Source organism: Ictidomys tridecemlineatus, chromosome 9, assembly GCF_052094955.1.
Source record: "Ictidomys tridecemlineatus isolate mIctTri1 chromosome 9, mIctTri1.hap1, whole genome shotgun sequence".
Classification (NCBI taxonomy): domain Eukaryota; kingdom Metazoa; phylum Chordata; class Mammalia; order Rodentia; family Sciuridae; genus Ictidomys; species Ictidomys tridecemlineatus.
The window spans coordinates 134,946,710-134,969,912 of NC_135485.1; the positions used below are offsets into that span (position 1 = coordinate 134,946,710).

At 34.6% G+C, this 23,203-nt stretch overlaps 1 protein-coding gene across 3 annotated transcripts in view; it reads left to right on the plus strand.

The window, feature by feature from the left end:
- LOC110596967 (uncharacterized) overlaps positions 1 to 20,834 on the plus strand; it is a 79,325-nt gene extending 58,491 nt beyond the window's left edge. Inside the window, exons 7-9 of one of the 3 annotated variants that reach the window (XM_078022127.1) lie at positions 9 to 117; positions 1,951 to 18,206; positions 20,641 to 20,834. In XM_078022127.1, coding sequence (XP_077878253.1) covers positions 9 to 117; positions 1,951 to 1,971 — 130 coding nt within the window. In that variant the 3' untranslated portion in view covers positions 1,972 to 18,206; positions 20,641 to 20,834. Of the gene's footprint in view, positions 1 to 8 lie in introns of all 3 variants that reach the window. The other 2 variants (XM_078022126.1, XM_078022130.1) reach the window with 2 other exon arrangements.
- Positions 20,835 to 23,203: the final 2,369 nt, after the last annotated feature.

A 23,203-nucleotide genomic window follows, 5' to 3' on the forward strand; every position in this document is an offset into this window, starting at 1 on the left:
TTATTAAGGAAGCTTAAGTTCCTCTTCTGGAGAATGGGAAAATGTGTGAAGCCCTGGGAGTCCAGCCACCAGTTAGGGAAGACAAGGCCAGGAGATGTTTTGGAGAAACAAAAGAAGGTAATCAGGACAAGGTCATTATCCTATTACAGATGAGGAAGCTGACGAGGTTCATGCAGTCACTAAGGACTAGAATCAGAGTTCAGATCCAGGCAATCTGGAGCCAGAACCCATGAGAGATTTCTGATTGTATAACGGCTCTCATCACCTGCATGTCTTAACGCTATTTTACATTAAGTTCTCCTTGAAAAAACTTTAAAGCTGAAGACTGTGGAGGTGACCTTACATCTACTTAGGAAACAAGGCATCTTTCAAGGCTCCACAGCAGTCACTCTCAACCACAGAGTAATTTCCACCCTTCCCCTCACTGGAGGACATTTGGCAAAGTGCAGAGACATTTATTTGTCACAGCTTGGGAGCTGGGAGAGAGTAGTATCACCAGCACCAACAGAGAGGCAGGGATGCTACTCAAAACCCCAAAAGACTCAGCAGACACCTCCCCTCCCCACAAATGGTTATCCATCTCAGTCTGGCACTGGTACCCAGGTTGAGGAACCCTGGGGTCAAGAGGTAAATGTTCTAATAATGGAGTGAGCGGTGTATAGAACAAAAACAAATTCCAACCCTACGGAAAGGGTGTGAGAGAAAAAAGATCCAGGAATATTTAGAAAATTTTTTCTAAACCACAATAGACAAGAATTTTCACTTCCTCTGAAAGCTATAATCTATAAGGATGGCATGAGGGATGGCCTCTATAAATAACTGCCTTTTGATGTAACTCACTCTTAGAAATATAATATTGCTTTTCAAGGTCGTGAGATGGAGGAAGGAAAAGAGTTTTAAAACCTAGGTATTTTGCAAACCCATCATTCTTCTGTGTAATTTTTGAAGTATGTGAAGACAAGTAGTTGAAAGATCAATCAGCTCTTTCAGGAACGAGGGCTAAAAATTGGCGTATGTTAAATCCTGTTGATATACACGCTTCTGATTAGAAGTATGAAAATTCAAATTCAGTACTTCAAAATCTTGTTTCCACCCTGCAGGGCTCTTTGTCAAATTTTACAAATTGAATAATTATGATTCCTTTGGTCTCCTCACACTCTGGCACAAGTTTTTTTTTTTTTTTTTTGTAGAATGATCTGTTTCAGATATTATGGGGTAACAAGGTGACAGTGAGATGGGGAGCAAGAGTTGATTGACTTCACCAAAACTTGGAGTCATAACAGTCGTTTCAGGTTTCTGACACAAAGTAGGAAGAGTTTTTGTTAAAGTTGGCATGTGTTAAAGTCAAACTGAGGGAATGATTAAAAGCATAGGCTCTGGATCCAGATTTTCTGGGTTCAAATATAAATACAAATGTTTACTGTTTGCATTGTGTCTTTAAGAAAGTTATTCAAAACTCTACTGGACATTAATGATAATGCCTCCTTCATAAAGTTTTTTTTTTTTAAAGGAATGGATTGCGTAAAATTTGTAAATATTACTCAAACATGGTTTAATACTTTTCCGTAAGTATTATCCTATACAGGAGTGTGTGATCAGCTAATAGAACCACTGGAATATTTGAATTTATTCCAATAACAAACCACGTATATGAAGTAGGTCTCCACATGTGTATGAATCCAAATTATAGCTATTGAGACTATCAAAACAGAATCTTCTGGAATTTGACAAAGCATATACTAAGAAAATCTTTAAAAAGAAAAAGAATTATCACCAAATCATACTTGCTCTGACTTTGCTGTAAAGGATAACTCAAGAACCAAAACTAATGTGGTCTATTTTTTGGGGGGAGGGGGTCTTAACTAATTTTAAATCCAAGTCCCTTGAAAAGAATGATAAAATGAATAAAAGTGAACAAAGTCAACTCTCACACAAGCTCTTCCTTGGTAGATTCTCGTAGGTACCACATGAGGAGCTCTTCTTCTTCCTTGGAATGGGGAACATGATTTGCCTAAGTAACAGCAATACTCCAGGGAGATGCTGTTTGGAGAAGCGACAGGACACTCCTCATTTCCAGGTGGGATAGGTTATGGGAAGAAGAGAGTTCTAGGATAGGATCCCCAGGGAAGCGAAGTCCGGAGATGCATAGGATAGAGAAGGTGATGGTGCTCTCCTGTGTTCTCATCTTGGGAGCAGTCCGCTCTTCCTACTACTTGAGCTGGGAGAATTGGACATTTAGTGATTAAGACGGTAGTGCAGAGAACTCCTTTCACCACCTCCATTTTTGAAAAGGGATATGGAAAGTTTGTTAACATTTAACACCAAATACAGGTGCCTAGGATTTGAACACTCTTTAGACTCCTTTTCGGGAAGTAGCCCTTCAGTTTTAGTTTCTCCACTAGTAATGGGAGAATAATGCTTTATCTAAAACCAAAGACAAGCAAAGTGTCTAGAGATAGAATCAAGAAGAGGTCAGCAGAAAAGCCAAACAATTGAATTCAGAAGGGAAAGATGGGTCAGAGTCGTACACATCTGGTGAGCAGAGACAGAAACTTTGAGTCAGAACTAGATGATGGGAGACAGCACAAGAAGGCTCTGCATTTTATTGTAGTGGCTACTCATTGCTTTGACTCATATCTAGGAGTAGTGTAAGGAGCTCTGACAATAGCACAGTAATGAAAGCAACACCAATATAATGGAAGTTATTTTTCTTTTGGTTTCCTCTGAAATAGAGGGAAAATAGGAATGAGCAGTCACTCTGTGATGAATACAGAACATCAGAAAAATCACTTCCCATCTGCTAGCTAAATAGACAAATAACCATAAATCTTTTAAATGATAAAAACACTGAAAAATAGTACATATATCAAAATATTATTTTGACATCTCCTACCAGAAACCTAAAAGGAAATATTTGTTTAATATTTAATGTGCTGATTATTTTTTGTAGTGAAATCAAAGCTAAATTAATATTTTTAAAGAAACAATGTTATTGATAAATGGAGAATTTCAAGTTATTTTTAAGTCTTTCTAATTGTAGTGCTCCTTAGGACACAGTCTTTATGCCTGACGAATGTTTCCTTAGCTCATTCTCATAGCGACATTTGTAAAGAACATTACTATGTGTTTTTAATAAGGTGCATTAAAGCTTTTTTTAAAAGAGAGAGAGAGAATTTTTAATATTTATTTTTCAGTTTTTGGCGGACACAACATCTTTATTTTATTTGTATGTGGTGCTGAGGATCAAACCCAGCGTCCTGCTCATGCCAGGCGAGCATGTTACTGCTTGAGCCACATTCCCAGCCCTGCATTAAAGCTTTTGCATTGTTCATTTACTTCATGTGTGATATTTTGAAAATTCAGGTTTATCAGGGTATAATTTATATAATTTTTGCCGCTTTTAAGTGTATGGTTCTATTAGTTTTAACAAACAGATACCATTGTGTTGATTAATACTAGTTTAGAGTCTTTGTGAGGAAATAATTGTTAATGAAAGACAAAATCCTGAATTCCTAGCTCTTCAATGTTGATTCTGAAGGTTGCTTGAAAATTCTCAAGAGAATTTCAACATTGAACCTTTGAGACACTGAATAAACATTGATTTCTCTCTTTGAATAGAAATGAAAAAAATATAGACATACATGTATACACGTATACACACACATATATGTATTCACACGTACTAAACATACTAATATGAAAAAAAATGTTAACACTAAATAATAATAGATAGAAAATGATCACTGCTTATTATCCTATTTTGATTTTAAAATTAAACATCTTATACTACAGGTATATACTTTTTCATACTTTCAATTCAATAATTTGATGTGTTAATTGAATACTATTACCTGTTCTAAAAAAAATTTATATTTTATTGTCCAAACATGGCTTAAATGTTTTCTCAGTTTATTTCAAGTTGGATAAGTTAAATATTCAGGGCATGTATTTATAACTTAAAATATAAGTGCCTTTTGTAGCTTAATAGTTTTCCTGAAAGGACACACGTTCTTTATTAAGATCCATAAATGGTGAAATTGATAAATTTTTCAAGTGTTTTAGGTTGGTTGCACAAGAAAATAATAATGATAATGATATGATGTCAGAATAATGTTATATATTATTGCAAACTAATAACCTCCAGGGTGCTTGACTTCCATGAAATTCATTTCATATCTCATCTATTATGGAGGATCTGTGAAAAATAGTTTACTATTCCCCTTCTGAGATATTTGGCAATGCAGGCTAGGCTCATGAAAGCAAAGAGATTAGATATTGTCATTTTCAAAGAGTAAAATCTGTGAAAGCTGTTTTCTAATTCTAGAAATGTCTGAGTGATAAAAATCCCTTTATGCAAATAATGAGGAAGGAACAAAACCCGGTCATTTTTTTTTCTCAGCTTTCAAAGTACACATATACTTTTCCTTTAAAGCAGCACACTTATCAGAGGGGGTTTTCTAGATACACACATACAATCAGGGATATATGCTCAATCAGGGCTGGTGGATGTTCATTTCTTGAAAGCACTTACCCTTAGTATTGTGAAAGGGTTTAGTCCTTCCACACCTGGGTAAGAGTCATCAGTTTCTAAGTCAATGTTGCATCCCAAGTTCTGGTTGGTGAAGATGATATTCACAAGGAACACAGGGCTTGCTCACCCTTTTTCAGAAAGCATGTGGCATTGTTCATATTTTCACTGACTTCCACTGTCTACAACCAGGGTTCCTTGATGGCTCAATAAGGCCTTCCCTGAAACTCTAATAAAACAGTGCACAGAATATTACCTGAATGTGCATATGAATATGAGAAGCAAGAGTTTCCATTGAATCCCCACAGGAGTTTGTAACCAATATGCTACAAATACCTTTCAACAGGGACGAAATATAGAAAGTCTATATTTACTTTTCCTTTTTGACCTGAGATGCTAGTTTTGTCATCTTAAGAATGCACTTACTTGGAATTCGCTCTCCATTTTAATATACCTGGGCTTCTGCTGGTTCCCTTCTTTCCATTCCCACTTACATAATTTCCACAAAATACTCAGGATCAAATATATATATGATCTCATCCATTAAAAAGGCTTGTGAAATTCCTAATAGAAATTAAGCCTCTTGGTTCCCAGAACCCCATCTCCCCACCATGACATCAACCAGCACTGTGATTGTGTTACTCTTATATGCACATCTCATCTCCAGTGCAAAAGTGGATCTCTGTGAAGCCTTGTTTATTCTGTATCCCCAAAAGTATACCTCATCCAGAGACTTTCACAGAATGCATCATACATATTTATTCAAATCAAACTGAGGTCCCATTTTATTTCAAACCACGTATTCTCCATGCATACAGTGATGAATTAAGAAAAAAAAAAGAAGTAAAAGAAGGACCATCTCATCTGAGAAATCACCTCAGATTTTTTTCTGTCTTCATTCAACAGTTCCTTTTCTATTTTCCTTCTGTCCTTTTTTCTCTGGATGATGGTATTAGAAAGTAGGTTTTGCTGAATTCCATTACTTTTTCTTATCTTCTAGTATCCTGTATGAAATAACACAATAACTTATTTCATGAAAACTTAATGACAACATTTTTTCATTCCTTGAAATCAAAATGTAACTACAAGATTGAACATGCCATACTTTGGTTTTGTTGATTTTCTTTTAGAATCTCAGAAAATGTGAAAGGTCTCACCCATTTCTGACTTTCCAGTCATTCTTGTGATCACAAAGGTGACACAGAAGTTCTTTCCAATATATTAATGTCTAAATTTGCTATCTGTATATGTTCGGTCTTTTTGTTCTTTCCAAATTTGAAGATGATCCTACAAAAGCTCAGGACTCCTGAGTCAGAAATTGCCCTCCCCTCTACCCTCAGCACTTTACGTGGTCAACTTTTTCCTCATCCACACTCGCTGCAACTCTTGACCTCTTCTCTGACTATTCAAAGTGATTTTCTTTTCATTCTTTTTTATCTTAGTACACTCCTGTCTCAGGAAAATAGCCTCAGACATTTCATACAGTAGAATGGTACCTGAAACTCACACTTGCTTCTCTGTAAAAATGAATGCATTTTCTTTGACAGTTCCCTTGGGTCTAGAACCCTAATTCTCTCTGCTTTGACATTATTGGGTAGTGTTAGTTTCCACTGAGCTCCCACTGACATTTTTGTATAATTGATCTGCCTCTTTGGACAGAGCCTTTCTTCTTTGACACTAACTTCATTTGGTTATCTCATATATGATCATATCATTGTCTATGCTGTTTCTATGTCTGAAAGTTCTAATCCTTCTACATCATTCATGATATTTTTGGTGCACTGAACTATTTGATTATTTTCCATCCCAACTCTTTTCATTACCATACATGTTTCTATGTCTAAATGGAATCTTCGAAACAAGAACCTCAAAATTTTTTGAGATTCATTAATCTCTACTCATTTTAGTAACTAAGTCCCTTTTAACTCTATGATTCTTGGAGTCAGAACATCCATTGTAAATTATTAGGAAAATCTTGGTCATTTCACTGAGGCATCACATTTACAAAATGGAGATATGAATAGTTGCTCTGCTCAACTTTTGGTAACTATGGGAAGATAAAACATCTATGTGAAAATATCTTGGACACAATCAAATCTTGAATATGAGGTAATATGACTCTGAAAACCAACCTTGAGTCCAGGATCACATTATGGGAGTATTGGTAGTCCATGAAGGAATTTTGACTTTTATTTCAATGATTATGAAATGACCTGTTTCATTTAAAAATTAGACATCTAATGTGAAAGTAAAATCATCCCAGTAGTAAAATGGTACTGCCTGAGAAGGTTTAGAAAATTCAGAGAATTCCAAAAATAAAAATTTTGAACCAAAATGTTGCTTTGACAACCACTCTTTTACTTGAGAAATGAGATATAATGTTTGTGAGAAATATATAGCAATATCTCAAAAACCATATATAAGTGTCACTTATCTGGTAATGAAGTCTAAATTCAATGTGGTTATAGGTAATAAAAATACATAGTTGTAGGATTACTTACAGAAGTATGATTCCTTATACTTTCAAAAATATGGTGCAAATATGTTTATTCATTCATTCATTCATTTATTTTGTTTTTTTTTCCTTTTTAGTTTTTCTTTTTTTAATTCCAATTTGTTGTATATAACAGTAGAATTAATTACAATTCATGTTACACATATAGAACATAATTTTTCACATCTGGTTTTATATATATTCACACCATTCGTGTATTCATACATGTACTTAGGGTAATGACGTCCATCTCATTCCACCATCTTTTTTACCCCCATGCCCCCTTCCTTCCTCTCCCTTCCATTTGCCATATCTAGAGTTCATCTAATCCTCCCATGCTCACCCACCAACCCCATTATGAATCGGCCTCCTTATATCAGAGAAAACATCTGGCATTTGTTTTTTTGGGATTGGCTAACTTCACTTAGCATTATATTCCCCAACTCCATTCGTTTACCTGCAAATGCCATGGTTTTATTTTCTTTCACTGCTAATATTTCATTGTGTATATTTACCATATTTTCTTTATCCATTTATCTACTGAAGGTCATCTAATAGATTTATCTATTATCTATTGTGAATTATGCTGCTATAAACATTGATGTGACTGTGTCCCTGTGGTATGTTGTTTTTAAGTCCTTTGTGTATAGACAAAGGAGTGGGTTATCTGGGTGGTTCCATGCAGCCAATATGGACAGCAGTATGGAGAAATTATTTATCAAAGTATATTTGGCCTTCATTACGGGCTAGTCTTTTTGCTAGAGATAAAATAATATGCATAACTACTGGTAATCACAGCCCTCTTGCAATTTAGAATCCGATGAGAAAGAAAACCAAAGAATCTTAAAAACAAATGAAAAAAATCACTATTTTGGCAAGAGGTTCGTAGGATTCCTATAATAGATAATAGAACACTTATAATAGGATCACCTGCAATAGGCAATTTGACCTGGTCCGGAAGATCAGGGAAGACTTCTTTGAAAAAGCAATGTTCTAATAAGGTGAAAAGACTAATTAATTTTTGACTACCTACAGAGAAAAGGAAGGAGAACCAAGTGGAGATAATAAGTACAAAGGCCCTGGGACATGGGGTCGTGAATAGCACACAGGATCAATGACGTTTAGTGTTCTGCAAGAGGAAGACTGAGGGGAAGGAAGCATAAAAAGAGAAGCTGGATGTTCAGGGAGATGAGTGGACACGCTTCATGCAAAGGCTTAGGAAATTCCATGCCAAGGGGTGCTGATTCAATTCTATCTTTTAAAAAAATTTGTTAGGACTTTCTTTTATATTTTATTTTTTTAGGGGTGCTGAGAATTGAACCCAGTGCCTCACATGTGCTAGGCAAGTATTCTGCCACTGAGCCACAACCCCAGCTGTAATTCTATTTTATTTTTTATTTTAAAATTATGTATTGTCATCATTGAGTATGTGTACATATATGTGTATAAATATATATTTGTGCATGGTTTTACATATTGGCAACTGATTTGATTACATACTAGTTTTTCTCTGACACACGTATATTAATGATATAAATTTTATTTTTTAAACTTTTAAGTTGAAAATACTGAGTCAATTTGACCAAAAAAAAAAAAAAACTAATTTGGGAAGTAATGATAAACATGGTGCTCAGATATGCTAAAACCTTACTGTTGATGCACAAATTAATAAAGTTTGTGAAGACATGCTTTTGTATAATATGATTGTTTTGAGTGAAAGAATTGAGATTTTTCAGAGCTTGCTTGTTATTAAGTTTGATATTTTATTATAATCTATCAAATTTATTAAAAGTAAATGAAATAATAACAGTAAAATTGATGCTGTTTTTGAAAACTGAATTTTTTTATTTGTAGAAACCGATGTCTGTAACAAGTAGGCCAGATATTGGTCTCTCTTTGTGTTCTTAGATATTCCTCAGGAAATATTTAAATGAGTTCTAATCTGAGAGTCCTGGTTTATAGAAAATCAAAGAGTAAGTTTGATCTTTAAGTATGCTACTTACAGGGATGGAAAATGTTCACAGAATTCTGAACTCAACTTTACAACATTACTGGTTTGAAACAGCATTTTTTTTCTGGTTCACTGAAGATAATCCAAGCAAAGGAAATAAAAAAATATTGATAAACCTTTCCTAAAAACTTCATCCCTTCTTCTATGCAAGTTTTTAGGAAAGGTTTATCAATTCTATATAGTAATTTACTTTAAAAGCTGAGATTAAGTTATTCATGTTAAGTTTACTAGTAGTGTCATTAAGTAGATGACGAGGTGCCAAGAACTGTAATAAATTCTACAGCTTTATTATCTCACTTAAAATAATAAGTCTATGGGGTTAGAATTTTTAGAAACCCATTTTAAAGAAGATCATTGAGACTCAGTGAGGCTCAGCGCTTCAGTTGGGGTATGAGACTGGCCACTGCCAATGCAGAAGGGAAATCAAACCCAAGGATATCTAACTCCAGAGTGCCTGTGCGGTTCACACTGAGCTTCCTCCCTCTGTTCTCTCCTTCTGTCACTCATTGATACACACACATACACTTCCACAAACTCAAGTGCACACACACATATATAAACATCTTCTTCTAGATAGTTATAAGATGTAAATATTGGAAAACAATATCAAACGATGTCTTATAGTCATGACTTTGCGTGATCAAATGGAAACCTCAGAGAAGGAGCTGGATTGGTAATGAATATGCACCAACTTTCCTTTACCATTTTACCCTCCGTATATTCCAGTTACTCTGGGATCTATTTCCCACTGATTGATTCCACCTTCTCGGGCATCAGTATTGCTGTCTGACCAAACACAAACACGGGCACCAGGAGCAGCCGGAAATGACTAGTTAGACTATAAATCAATAAGAGATTAAAAATTCCCAGTACTTTCAGGTTGTAAGTCAGAGTCAGGAAGGATAGTGGCCAGAAAGCTACATTGCTTGGAACAGTCTCTGAATTACTGGCACTAGATATTGCCATATTGACTTATTGATTAAAACAACAGCAATAATCTATAGGCTTAAGTGGCAAGTGAATTAAGTGAGTGATTTTTGGTTATTAATTGTGAATGTAAATTTTTAAAATATAAAACTGTTACCACACTCTTGACTATTTCTTTAGCAAGTATCTTCTAAGGTACCTCTTGGAAAACCCAAGGGTTAAAATTATGCTTCTTCACATAATGATTTTTTTTCATGAGGACTGTTTAATCAAACTTACCATAATGCCATTCTCATATCTTGAAAAAAAAACTTCATAATGTCATAACAATTTCCTAATTGCTTTAAGTTTACTTTGCTTGAAACATGAATGGGAATAAAGGCCATATTTTATGAGGAATTGAAATCTTTTTAGTGTAGAGCTTGCCACACAGCTCTGTAATATTTCTGTAATTTTTTATTGACGATCTGGGTTATTACTCCTGCAGAATTTCCCACATTCTGAGTTTTGCTGATTGTATCACAGCAGTGTCTTTAGCATGATTTTTTTACACGGTATTTCTTGTAATTTGGAAAATAGCTCCAGAAGATTGAGCAGATTCCATTTAAATGTTTCTGGTGAGTTTGCTTCTTAAAGAGTGGGTGTATTTCCATCAGGAGGTATACGATTTTTCTGAGTGTCTTTTTGTGATATTGTCAGTCACTGATGATCATTGCCTAGATCCCTTATTTCAATACAAATTTTAAAATGACCTTATTCTCCATTTAACATTAACTTTTGTTAGAATAGCTCTAAAGAAGTCATATTGACTCTTTGGTTAATCAGAAGTATAAGTTGTTTAGAAAAGAGGGGATGGTTCTTAATTCTTTCTCTTTACTTACAAGATATGTGGTTCTCTTTCATCTTTAAAAAGTGATCAATAAAATTTTTGTGTTTTTTAAAATTTTCATTGTGAATTCATGGATTTATACTTGTCTTATGTGTTTTAACACATTATAGTTATGATCCTTCATGATGCTCAACTGAATCCATCTTTGGCCAGTGGGAGTTTATTTAGGTGTGACCCAGAATCATTAAAACATTATTTTTAAAGGTTTCATTGATGTTTTTGATTTTTGTTATTACAAATTGATCAAGGGTGATCTTATACATTTCCTGTCTCAGACCAGAAGAAACTATTTCCACAATAAGCTCTGGATTCGTTCAATGGAAATAATGTTAAGAGGTCACAATTAGAACATCTATGATCATTTATTTCAAGCTACATTTATTTTTAGATATTTTTAAAATTTACCTTTGTTTTATGATTACATAGCATATTTTTACAAATTTCAAAATCCAATCTACATGTAGGATATAGGCAAAGAAATTTAGCTTATATACTCACTTTTACCTTATTCTCATTTCTCCATTGATAAACTATTTTAAAAATGTGGACTATACTTCCAATATTTTCTAATTTAACTAAGTACACCCAACATACATTATGATATCCAACCTTTCCTAGATAATCTGCACCTTATTCTATATGATAGCCCCAAGACTTGACAACAACTTCACAGAATGCTTCTCATTCTAGCTGCATAGTCCCATTTTAGATGGATTTTTAAACACAACTTATTTGAAAAGTCCAGTGTTGATAAGTACTTGAGTTGTTTAATTATAGATTTATTTTTATATTTTGAGATTACATGTACTGCTATAATGGATAGCTTTCTCCAAATAATTCATTTTATGCTATTGTCATTCAATTACTTGATTTTATAATAATTATAATAATGTTTAATAGTTTACCTATTTTACCAGGTAGATAAGTCATTCCGTTTAACAAAGAAAAAAGACTTGCCTATTGATCAGGAAATGAACTACTAAAAATTTTTTTTTTAAATTTTTTGGCAGATTGATTGATCTAGTCAAATAATTGTAAATGTATATTGGAGAAAGAAATCAGGGCAGGAAGAGAGTAACATTTCTTCACCTTTCATTTGACTGAAAGTTAAATATCACAGACTGATACATTGGAGCAACCTTGTCTCAATGTCCATCAGAATTCTTCCCACCAGCCTGATCTCAACCTCTGATGGCATACCTTGCCTTCACAGCATTCATCTACTTTTTTTAAACAGTGCCCTTTGAAATTTTGTTTGTCAATTGTCATCTGTAATATATGATCTAAGAGAAAAATTAATGTTTAATAATTTCAGTACTTGAGCTGTTGAGAGTAAGGTATCAATTCCACATTGCTCAAGTCACTTGGCACACAGAGAAAGTACTAAATAGTCTTCCAGGCACTCCCTCATAGTGATGGGAAAAGGAAAAGTCTTTAAATTTTAAAACTCTACTATCTGCCATCCCTGTGGCCCTAAATATTCCATTTCCCTTATAGGGGTGACCCAGCCCATTTCTTTCAGAGAACCACTAACTGAGTCTAAATACATGCTTTCCCAGGGCCATCTTCCCAGTTTGCCTCACACCATCCTTGGCAGCCCCTCTCACAACATTTCAAGTTATTTAAAGCGTAACATTTGTATTGGAATTCATCTATCACCATTTCTCTTTGCAATCGCCTCTGAATTGACAGTTCATTTTTCAGGGAGAGCGAAGGTGACTTTTAAGCAGGAATCAAGGATGTGATTTGTATGCTGTTAGCATGGTTGCATGGAAATCTGGAATATCATATACACAACTGAGTCCTAACTTGTCCTTCTTCAAGAAAGAACTCATTTCTAGAGAATTGTCAAAGGCAGATTTGTTTCCAATTTAAAGGCTTTTTTTTTATTCTTAACAGAGCAGCTAATAACTATTGTTTAATATGGATGTTTTGTCATTTTTTCCTCCTTGTGTACTATCATTTCTACTCTTATGTGCATTCTATGAAGATAAAGAAAAAGATTGACAGCTCAGCTTTTATCCACCCTATTCCTGTCCTCCTCAATTACCCATGTGCGTGCTGACTTCTGTACTTCACAAGATTCTTATATCCCTTCCACTTATATTTTTATCATTATGACCATTTCCTCTATGTACCTCACCGCTGTTATATTCCAATATGGAAAAGAAACAAATAACAATCTTTCTATCAAATTAGAGTTTAGTTTACTCGTTTTCATATTTTATGACTACTACAAGCATGTCTTTCATAGGCAAGTTGCTTGTTTTGAGAAATTCTCTTGTTTGTAAGATTATAGTCCCCTTGTGGAAGTTTTTGAAATGCCCAGGCAAAACAGACAATGAAACCAGACACCCTGGGCATGGGGCCCAGGCACCAGTGTTTTGTAAAGCCCCTCTGGTGATTCTAAGGTGCAACCAAGGGGAAGAGCCACCAGGCAGGGCCATGCATCTCTTGAGTACCCTACATCTACATTTCTGAATCCTTAAGAATAAGCCACTGCTGCGGCTGGGGTTGTAGCTCAGTGGTGGAGCGCTAGCCCAGCAGGTGTGAGGCACTGGGTTCGATTCTCAGCACCACATAGAAATAAATAAAATCAAAGTTATATTAACAACTAAAAAAATTAATAAGAATAAGCCACTGATAATGTAAGGAGACCGCGATGACCCTGAACAGAATGATCAAATGTCATCAGTTCTGTAAAGCAATCATTCATTAGGCACCTCAATAAACAATCTACCATTTATAAACAAAATGAGATAAAATAATATTTAAAAAAATAAATTATAACTCTATTTTGACTAAATTGTAATGAAGAAAGAGTTAAGTGATGATATTTAAACTACCTATGCAAGATAAAGAATATAAATCACCAGGAATGATATTCAGCTTACCCAAGGATTTTGATGAGTGTAGCCTTCAGAATAGTTAACTTCCAAATCCATTTAGATTCTAATACTCTCATTCTATAGTTTGACTTTTATCCACATACCAACTTCTTTAATAGAAATTGCCCATATGCTGTACGATGCATGGTTGACATATTTTGCATTTGCTTAACAGCCATATTCCATGATTTAAGGTGACGTTCGTAAGGGCAAAACAGCCAAATAATATCTTAATAACAAGATGGTTTTAAAAGGGCACTCAAGGCAAAATGTGAATGTGGCATTTTAACATTGATTAGTAACATGAGTATAATGTAGATATTCCATCTAAAAGCTAAATTCAGCATGTCAATTCTGTTACTGACTTACACAGATATTCTTTCCTTTTGAGTAAATGGTAAAATCTTATGAGGAAAATCAATTTTTTTTTAACACACAAGGAGGAATAAGGTAATTACTGATTATATTTTTATGTATGTTAAAGTTTAAAGACTCAGGTTAATTTTTATTCTCATCATGGAAATATTATAATTGGTATATTCCTTAAGTGTAGAAGGTGATACCAGCTGTTCCATTATACATTGTATCAGCTCAGGGACTTAACTCATGTGCCTGGGAGCATATGCTTTTTAGAAAACATTTTAGTAAATGTTTAGTGAACATTTGGATGTTGTCACAACTCTGGAGAGAAAGTGCATTCTATTATTTTAATTATATTTTTGCATGTGGCTGTGTATCATTACATTCCTCTAAAAAGTGATTTTGAAATATGACTATACATATACATATAAAACTAAGCAATGAAAGTATGCATACACATATATATGAATTGTACTCATGCAAGTTGAATTCTTTAGAGAAAATATAACATATATGTGCTATGAGTTATGATCAATTCTTATTCCTTTTGCATAAAAATGCTTAAACCAAGTATTGAAGTAGTTCTAGTCAAAATATCTGTCCTATTAATTAATATAGGTTTGTTTTGGTTTAGGTACACTACAACTAAAAAAAAAACAATGATACCTGAGACAATATCAGTAACAAGATTCACAAAGATAAAACACAATCTGTTATTTTTGGAGATCTACTTATATTAATAACCTATCTCTTTGTGTTTCATCATTTTCCACAATATCCCATATTATAGAATTCTACACCATTTGAAATGGAAATTAAGTCATAGGCACGTGTTCCAGTTTCTGTGACGCTCATATTCAATGTGACGCATGAACAAGCAGAAGTATTACTAAAAGTTTATTGTAAGCATAAGCAAGCACGACAAGCAAGGCTTGGCTAACCACCATGACGGTGCAAGTCCATGAGGGGAAAGACTAGAACAAATCCTGTTTCAGAGCAGAGCAAATGAGAGGAAATACACCTAGGGGCATTGAAAGATAATCAAGTGCAGAGAGCAGAACATGAGGGGGGTTGGCAGCAAGCCACATACCCTCGCTCAGTGAGTGCTTGGCAACACCACAGGAGATCATGAGTACTCTCCAGGTGTGTGTGTGTGTGTGTGTGTGTGTGTGTACACACACATGCACAGAGGTAGTGCAAAGAATAAGGACTCCAGTGGAGATCCCCAAAAGAGAGTCAGCATCATAGTATTTCACCAGCTGGTGGAGAGGCAAGAGCCAAAAGAATTTAGAGGAGAATTACGTAACTTGGAGTTCGAATGGCGGGGCAATAAAGTTAGTGAAACCAAAGAATGTGTGAAGGTCAATTATCAGATGGAACAGAAAAGGAGAAAGAGGTAGGGAACAGGCTTAGTGTCCACACTCAAGGTGAGCATCAGTTACTGCTGAAGACCAGCTTTCCTGTATCTCCTGACTCAGGACAGGACTGGCTCCAGATGAGCTGGGACAGAGGTTCCAAGCTCTGATGGAAAGGGGTTGGGGTGTGCAAGTGATCTGAGATGGTAAAAAAGAGAAATGCAAAGGTTGGATACCAGAATTCTAGAAACAAATTATAATAAATTTTTTATTCCTATGGGATGCGAATTTTAGCACTATCTGCAAACACACTTCTGCAGAAAAAAGGAACAATCAAAATTTGAGTTTCATAGTTTTGTCATGAGTCATATAATTAACCAGAGATGTTTGTACTAGACCCCTAGCGTAACAGAAATAATTTAAATATTTTATCCTAACCTGTCAAGAACATTTAGGTATGCAAAGTTTCTTAATGGAGTGCTATCACTTAAGTCAGGACAAAAACATAAAGAACTCAGATACTGCCATATTTTCGGTCTAAGCAGCCTGGGGCAATACACTTTCTGCAGACTCAACTATCCATTAGTTATTCTTCACATAAGAATTATAACAAATTATAAGCATTAGAACGTCTGAAATAAAGATTTCTTTCTCCACCCACATGCTGGTGAGTATGTTATATGTCACTCCAGACATTTATTTTCTCTTGAATTTTATTGGAGCGAATTTGCATTTTGAAGGGCAGTACAAAATGATATATAAAATTTAAAATTAAAACAAGCTACATAATTCTCACACAGTTTGTTTATTCCTGATGCCAAATTTAAAATATGCACACTTGCACACACGTAAATGAAATTGTTTGACTTTGGGAATTCAAAGGAAAAACAGCATAATTAGAATCAATAATATGAAGCTCAATAAATGCCAAATTTTCTGTTGTGGTATCACAAATATTATCATTTTTTTTCCTAATTGTAGTGATTGGAGTAGAATCTTACTTTTTGCCTACAGGTCTGTCAACTTTTCTGTCAGGACCTAATTTTTTCATAAAAGAACACAATAAAGCTTCAAAGCTTTCCTGGTGTAGGGCCTCTGCAGCTCTTAACAGCCTAATCGTTCTTTTGTTGTTTCAAACAAAGAAGCCTTATTCCATTTGAGCAGATTGTTTTAAATGTTTCTTTTTCAAAATTAATTTTTATCTTTAAGAAAAGGTACAGCCTTTACATCACTATTCCATACAAGAAAGCAGGTTTCTTAACCGCTTTGTAGTCTACATGGCAATAAATGACAGACGTCTGCTATTTAAGCCCTGGGGAAAAAAAAATAATGTATTATCACCTCATTCCTGGCTAACATAAACTTGTTAATAACTGAGGTTTATGAATATTTATCACAAGACCAAATAGTTAAAGAGACAGACTGTACCACTCTGATTTTCAGGTAGCACTTCTGATATTTGTGTCATTTAACACTGGTTAATCCGACGACTGTGGCTTTAAATATATAGATATCTGAATTTGTCATATCTTTTGTGAATCTTTCCCTCTTTGCATAGCAACACATTCTGTTTAATTTCCACTGAAAATTACTCAAAGCTTTGTTTGCAGACAGTTTTAGTCTTGGCCAAATCTTCTATAGGAAGCAAAATCAGACCTGCAATCAGTAAAAAGAGTAGAAATAGACACAGTTGTTAAATGAAAATGTTAGAAGACTCAGCACAGGCCTTTGAAGATGCAATCTTGGAAGATGTGCGTGTTTTTATAAAGTGAAATGCAGCTCCACATTCCAGAACCTCCATTGCTTTCAGGGGTCGGTTGGCGCCTCTATTTGCTTCTTCATTCTTCACTCCTAGTGATTTCTTGTATGTGCTCTCTTTTCCCAGAGAGAAGTTTCAATTGAGCTGAAAGCCTGAGAACTCTTAAGTTCCGATGAATGGTAATGAGCATTGTCAAAGACCAGGGAAATTGAGTCCTTGGTTCTGGCTGCTGAGCCGCAGGAGTTAATTGTGTGGATGGTAATGAGACCAGGAAGGCAGCAGATGCTCCTGCCTTTACAATCCAAATCCCACCAACAAATTCCTCCCACAGAACTCTGAGGGACATCTTGGCACCCTGGAGATGGAGATAGACCCAGCCATAGCCACATGCCACCTGCTTGACCTATTGTTTAAAAAAAAAAAAAAAGAAAAAGAAAGGTCCATTACAATAACAAAGTTGTTTGCAGTCCTTTGCCATGACTTTATGGCACCAGCTTTACCACAGTAGAGGAATGGAGCATCTGATTTTGAAGATGTGCTTGCACACAAAACAGGCAACAACTAACAAGGAAGGTGTTCCGTGTTCCGTATATGATGCATATCCTTCTGATAAACCATGCCTGCCCTTTCCTCTTGTGACTCTACCTGAGGCTATTTTTTTTTCAGTAGCAGATTTTTTAAAGACCCTATGTTTTTTGATGATCTTAAGAAAAGGGGTCTTTCTTTTTGTCCCTACAGATAAATCAAAAGTGAAAAAATTTAGAATTGTTGTAAAAATTCATGTCTAAATAAAAAGCTTAAATTTGGTGTTTTGAATCGTTTTAGCCAAAATGTTCTGTGAATGACCTATTTTTATCGAGTTTGAGTTGTTGCCAGTGATCATTTAGCAAATTATTGTTATTAGCACTTAGCAAATTATCCCTGTTTTAGGAAAATGAATGAACAAAATGGAGACAAGTAAAATTCGAAGTGACCCTCATCCACTGGCTATTCAGGTACGTGTGGCAGTTTTCCATGTGACAGTTGGACACTTTCTATGAGAACAGCAAAATGGCATGAATTCTAAGAACTCAAATATATGAGTTACTTTCATTTCTAAGGACGTTAATGTTTGCTTTTTCAAGAAATCTTGGTATTATATTCCTTATAGGAAATAGTGGACTTATTTCTAGTATCAGGAAAGAGGATTAATTTAAATGACTACTGCAGATATGGCAGATTTGTGCTGCTTATATGGCCCTAGGAGGGAGCCTCCCTGTTTCTATGTCAAACAAAAGCTGCTTAAGACCTCAAGTTTTGATTCAACTAGTTGACTCTCATTGCCATAAATGCAATTAGTTAGGCTGGAAATTCTGAATGCATTGTATAAAACCTTTGATAATTATGCATTTAAAAATGCAGATTTTAGATTGAAATATTTACATGCTTTGTCAATTTATAACATTATTATGAATTCAGGTATTGGCTACATACACTCAGTGGTACTGGATCATTCTGTTTGTAGAGATGCAAGATTCTATAGTAAATAAAAAACTGTGTTATTTCCATAACAATAAAATATGTGCTTCTGACTTACTGAGAAGTCAGATATGGAAGCATGTGGGAACAATATGTAAATGCCAAGCAAGCTGTTTATACTGGGATATGCTCCTGCATAATAATCATAATCCAATCCTAGCAGAAACCTTTTGAATTTAAAACATTGTGAGTTACAGCAAAACAGAACGAACCACAGCAAATGTTGTACTTCCTGATTATATGTGAAAAAACTCAAATATTTTTATTTTTTATTTTTATTTTATTTTTTTTTTGCAAATTAGGGATTTCTATAAGTTTACCACTATCCAGTAAGATCTTTTAAATTATTTTATTGTGCTTTGGTGAACTGATCTGGAAAACAAAAAGGAGCATTTTGAGATTTGCTTTAATATATTCCTATTACTAGAAGAACATATTAAAACAGGAATGTGCAGCCATTTTGTCTATAAAAAATTTGTATTGAGAGTTGTGGAGAATGTGAATATTGCTTTATGATTTCATTATATTCATGTTAGAAATTCAGAAAGCTTATGTAGATTATTTGTTTCTTTAAATTTAAAGAATATTTTGTGTTATTCATTTGGATGGTTAAATCCAGTACTTTTGTCTAAGATAAAGCACATTTGCTTGCCTTAAATTATATTGTTTTACCAAAAAAATGTTAATGCCTTTCATTGAGCCTCACAAAAGAAAGCCAAGTTTCTAGAAAAGTCTATCAAAATAAATGATGCATTCTTGAATAGTCAAAGTATGTAGGATATCCAGGTGAACATTTTAGGCCTTCCTCCCAAACTTAGAATTCAATCATTTATTAAAAAATATATTGTGGAGAGTAACTTGTCCCGTTGGAGCCCAGTGGTGGTACACACCATGACACAATGCCAGGAGGTCACCAGGGGGGTGGTGGGGGGTCTCTGGTCTCAGGTTGGCATCACCATCCTTCACTAAGCTACCCTCTGTGTCCACGCCCTGCTCAGCTCTCTTACTCGAAGTTCACAAAGTTTCTGACTCTAACATGAGAATCTAAATACTTCCTTTCCTTTTCTACTCACCTTCTCCTTGCACCTGTTGCATCTGTTAATTTAGAGATGATTAGGTTGTGATTCTTTCTAGAGGAGCCTGGTCTCAGGAGATATGAAATAATTTGTGCAAGATGTCCTTCCTAAGGGGTCTGAAGTATTTGCCCCCCCCAAAAAAAATATCATCTCTAGCTTCACCTCCTCAGTGTTCCTTCACCTCTGTCTTGGAATCATTTCCATTAATGCTGTAGAATGATCATTCACATGGATAGCATTCAAAGTACAAAATGGAGACAATTGTTTTGTTTTTATTTTTTGTAGTATAGGTTGCAATAATGTTCCACAAGACAATTCACTTTACTGCATATTAATATTCTTTCCTTCATAGCTTCACAGTTTTGGAAAAGGAAATAATTTTTAAAGTGGTCAATACTACAAAGAAGTGGATTTTGGAGGGTGACAAAGTACCTAAATTTATCACCTACTATACTTTAGCTGTGTAAACATCTACTTAAACTTTGTGACTTTTAGTCCTCTTATACATTAAATGGTTCTAGGATTAAAATGGTGGACATACCTTGTTCTCCATGAAACATTCGGTCTCTATTCAACCTTGTTAACTGAACCTCAGCACTTTGTTCTATACAAAGGGACAAAACTCTCCTTTCACCCCAGGGTTAAGACAGTCCTAGTTTATGCCAATCAGGACAATTCCATTCTTGTTGCTAGAGATTGGTTAAAGAATGCCTGTGACACAATTCTGACCAATAGGAAACTTCTAGAAAACACTTTATTTCTTGATGAAAGAAGATGTATTAGGAGATATTATCTTTTTGGTAACTCTGTATCTGAGTAAAGATACTTTTCTTAGAACTGCAGCAGCTATCCTGAGATAATGAATGAACCCATGAAGAGTGGACAAACCAGAACAATTGGAGATCAAAGCTCAGGAAGGTGAGAGAGTCCTGACTCATGGGGGTGTCAATGAGCTGCTTAATCATTCAACATTGGAAATGTCTTATCTTTTGTATCTTGTGTTTAGAGATAATAAACTTATTCTTGAAAGCTTTGGCTTGGTTCCTTTATTTATATGCTACATGACTCTAACAATTGTAAACATTGCATTATTAAAATTACAGTAGAGTAATAAAAGAAGAAATATATGTAAATTGCTGGCACAAAATGTGCAGCAACTGTAATGTTTACTTTCATTTTACTCTAAGGCTCTTTAAGCATTAGTCGAGATGTTGCTATTTTAGATAGTACTTTTATAGTAAACAATCTATACTGTTAAATTTGCCCTTTTAATTACATTGTGGAAGATATGTTTTCTGAAATGGTTTACTGATATTTTGCACATATTTTACAAGATGCCTATATGAGAAACTGCTTTGGAAGTCAAATTCTCTTGGATAGCTAACATCAGCTATAATTAATCAATTAATTTTTTTTACAATTAACTTATCCAATTTAAAATAAATATTAGATGATAAAAATGCACTATGTTCTCATAAATGGTAGCTTGCAAAATGTCTTAAAATAGTCATTAATTTCAATCAAGGTCTAGCAATCCTTTGAAGATCTTTTATATACAGTCATGTGACAATGACAGGGATGCATTCTGAGAAATTCATCATTAGTTGTCATTGTATGGACATCACAGAGTATAATTACACAAATTAAGTTGACTGAAACTTCATTAGGCAATATGATCTTTTTAAACCACCACCATATATGGTCTTAATGTTTTAAAATATCCCTATATGAGGAATCTCCGTACTGTTTTCCATAGTGGTTGCACCAATATGCAGTATCACCAGCAATGTATGAGTGTGCCTTTTCCCCCACATCCTCGCCAACACTTATTGCTGCCTGTGTTCTTGATGATTGCCATTCTGACTGGAGTGAGATGAAATCTTAGTGTAGTTTTGATTTGCAATTCTCTAATTGCTAGAGATGTTGAACCCTTTTTCATATATTTGTTGATAGATTGTATTTCTTCTTCTGTGAAGTGTCTGTTCAGTTCCTTAGCCCATTTATTGATTGGATTATTATTATTTTTTTTTGTTGTTAGATTTTTTTGAGTTCTTTATATACTCTAGAGATTAATGCTTTATCAGAGGTGCATGTGGTAAAGATTTTGTCCCAGTCTGTAGGGTCTTTCTCTCCTCACTTTATTGTTTCCTTCGCTGAAAAGAAGCTTCTTAATTTGGATCTATCTCATTTATTGATTCTTAATTTTACTTCTTGTGCTTTAGGAGTCTGGTTAAGGGAGTCTAGTCCTAGGCCAACATGGTGAAGATTTGGGCCTATTTTTTCCTCTATTAGGCACAGGGTCTCTGTTTTAGTGCCCAAGTCTTTGATCCATATTGAGTTAATTTTTGTGCAGGGTGAGATGTAGAGATTTAATTTTATTTTGCTACATATGAATTTCCAGTTTTGCCAACACCATTTGTTGAATAGGTGTCTTTTGGCACCTTTGTCTAGTATGACATAACCATATGTATTTTGGGGTTTGTCCCTGTGTCCTCTATTCTGTACCATTGGTCTACAAGTCTATATTGGTGCCAATACAATGCCTTTTTTGTTACTATAGCTCTGTAGTATAGTTTAAGTTCTGGTAGAGTGAAGCCTCCTGCTTCAAAATTTTCTTGCTAAGGATGGGTTTAGCTATTCTGGTTCTCTTATTTTATTTTTCCAAATAAATTTCATGATTGCTTTTTCTATTTCTATGAAGAATTTCACTGGGATTTTAATAGGAATTGCATTAAATCTGTGTAATGCTTTTGGTAGTGTGGCCATTTTGACAATATTAATTCTGCCTACCAAGGAGCATGGGAGATGGTTCCATCTTCTGAGGTTTTCTTCAATTTCTTTCTTTAGTGTTCTTTAGTTTTTATTGTAGAGGTCTTTCACCTCTTTTGTTAGATTTATTCCTGTGTGTGTGTGTGTGTGTGTGTGTGTGTGTGTGTGTGTGTTTTGAGGCTATTGTGAACAGGGTAGTTTTCCTAATTTTTCTTTCAGTGGATTCATCCTTGATGTATAGGAATGTGTTTGATTTATGGGTGTTGATTTTATATTCTACAACTTTGCTGAATTCATTTATTAGTCTAGAAGTTTTCTGGTGGAATGTCTTGAATCTTCCAGATATAGAATCATGTCATCAGCAAATAGTGATAGTTTGAGTTCTTCTTTACCTATTTGTATCCTTTAAATTTCTTTCTTTTATCTAATTGCTCTGGCTAGAGTTTTCAGGATCATGTTGAATAAAAGTAGTGAAAGAGGACATCCTTGTCTTGTTCCAGTCTTTAGAGGGAATGCTTTCAATTTTTCTGCATTTAGAATGATGTTGGCTTTGGGTTTAGTGTATATAGCTTTTATAATGTTAAGGTATATTCCAACTATCCCTAGTTTTTCTAGTATTTTGAACAGGA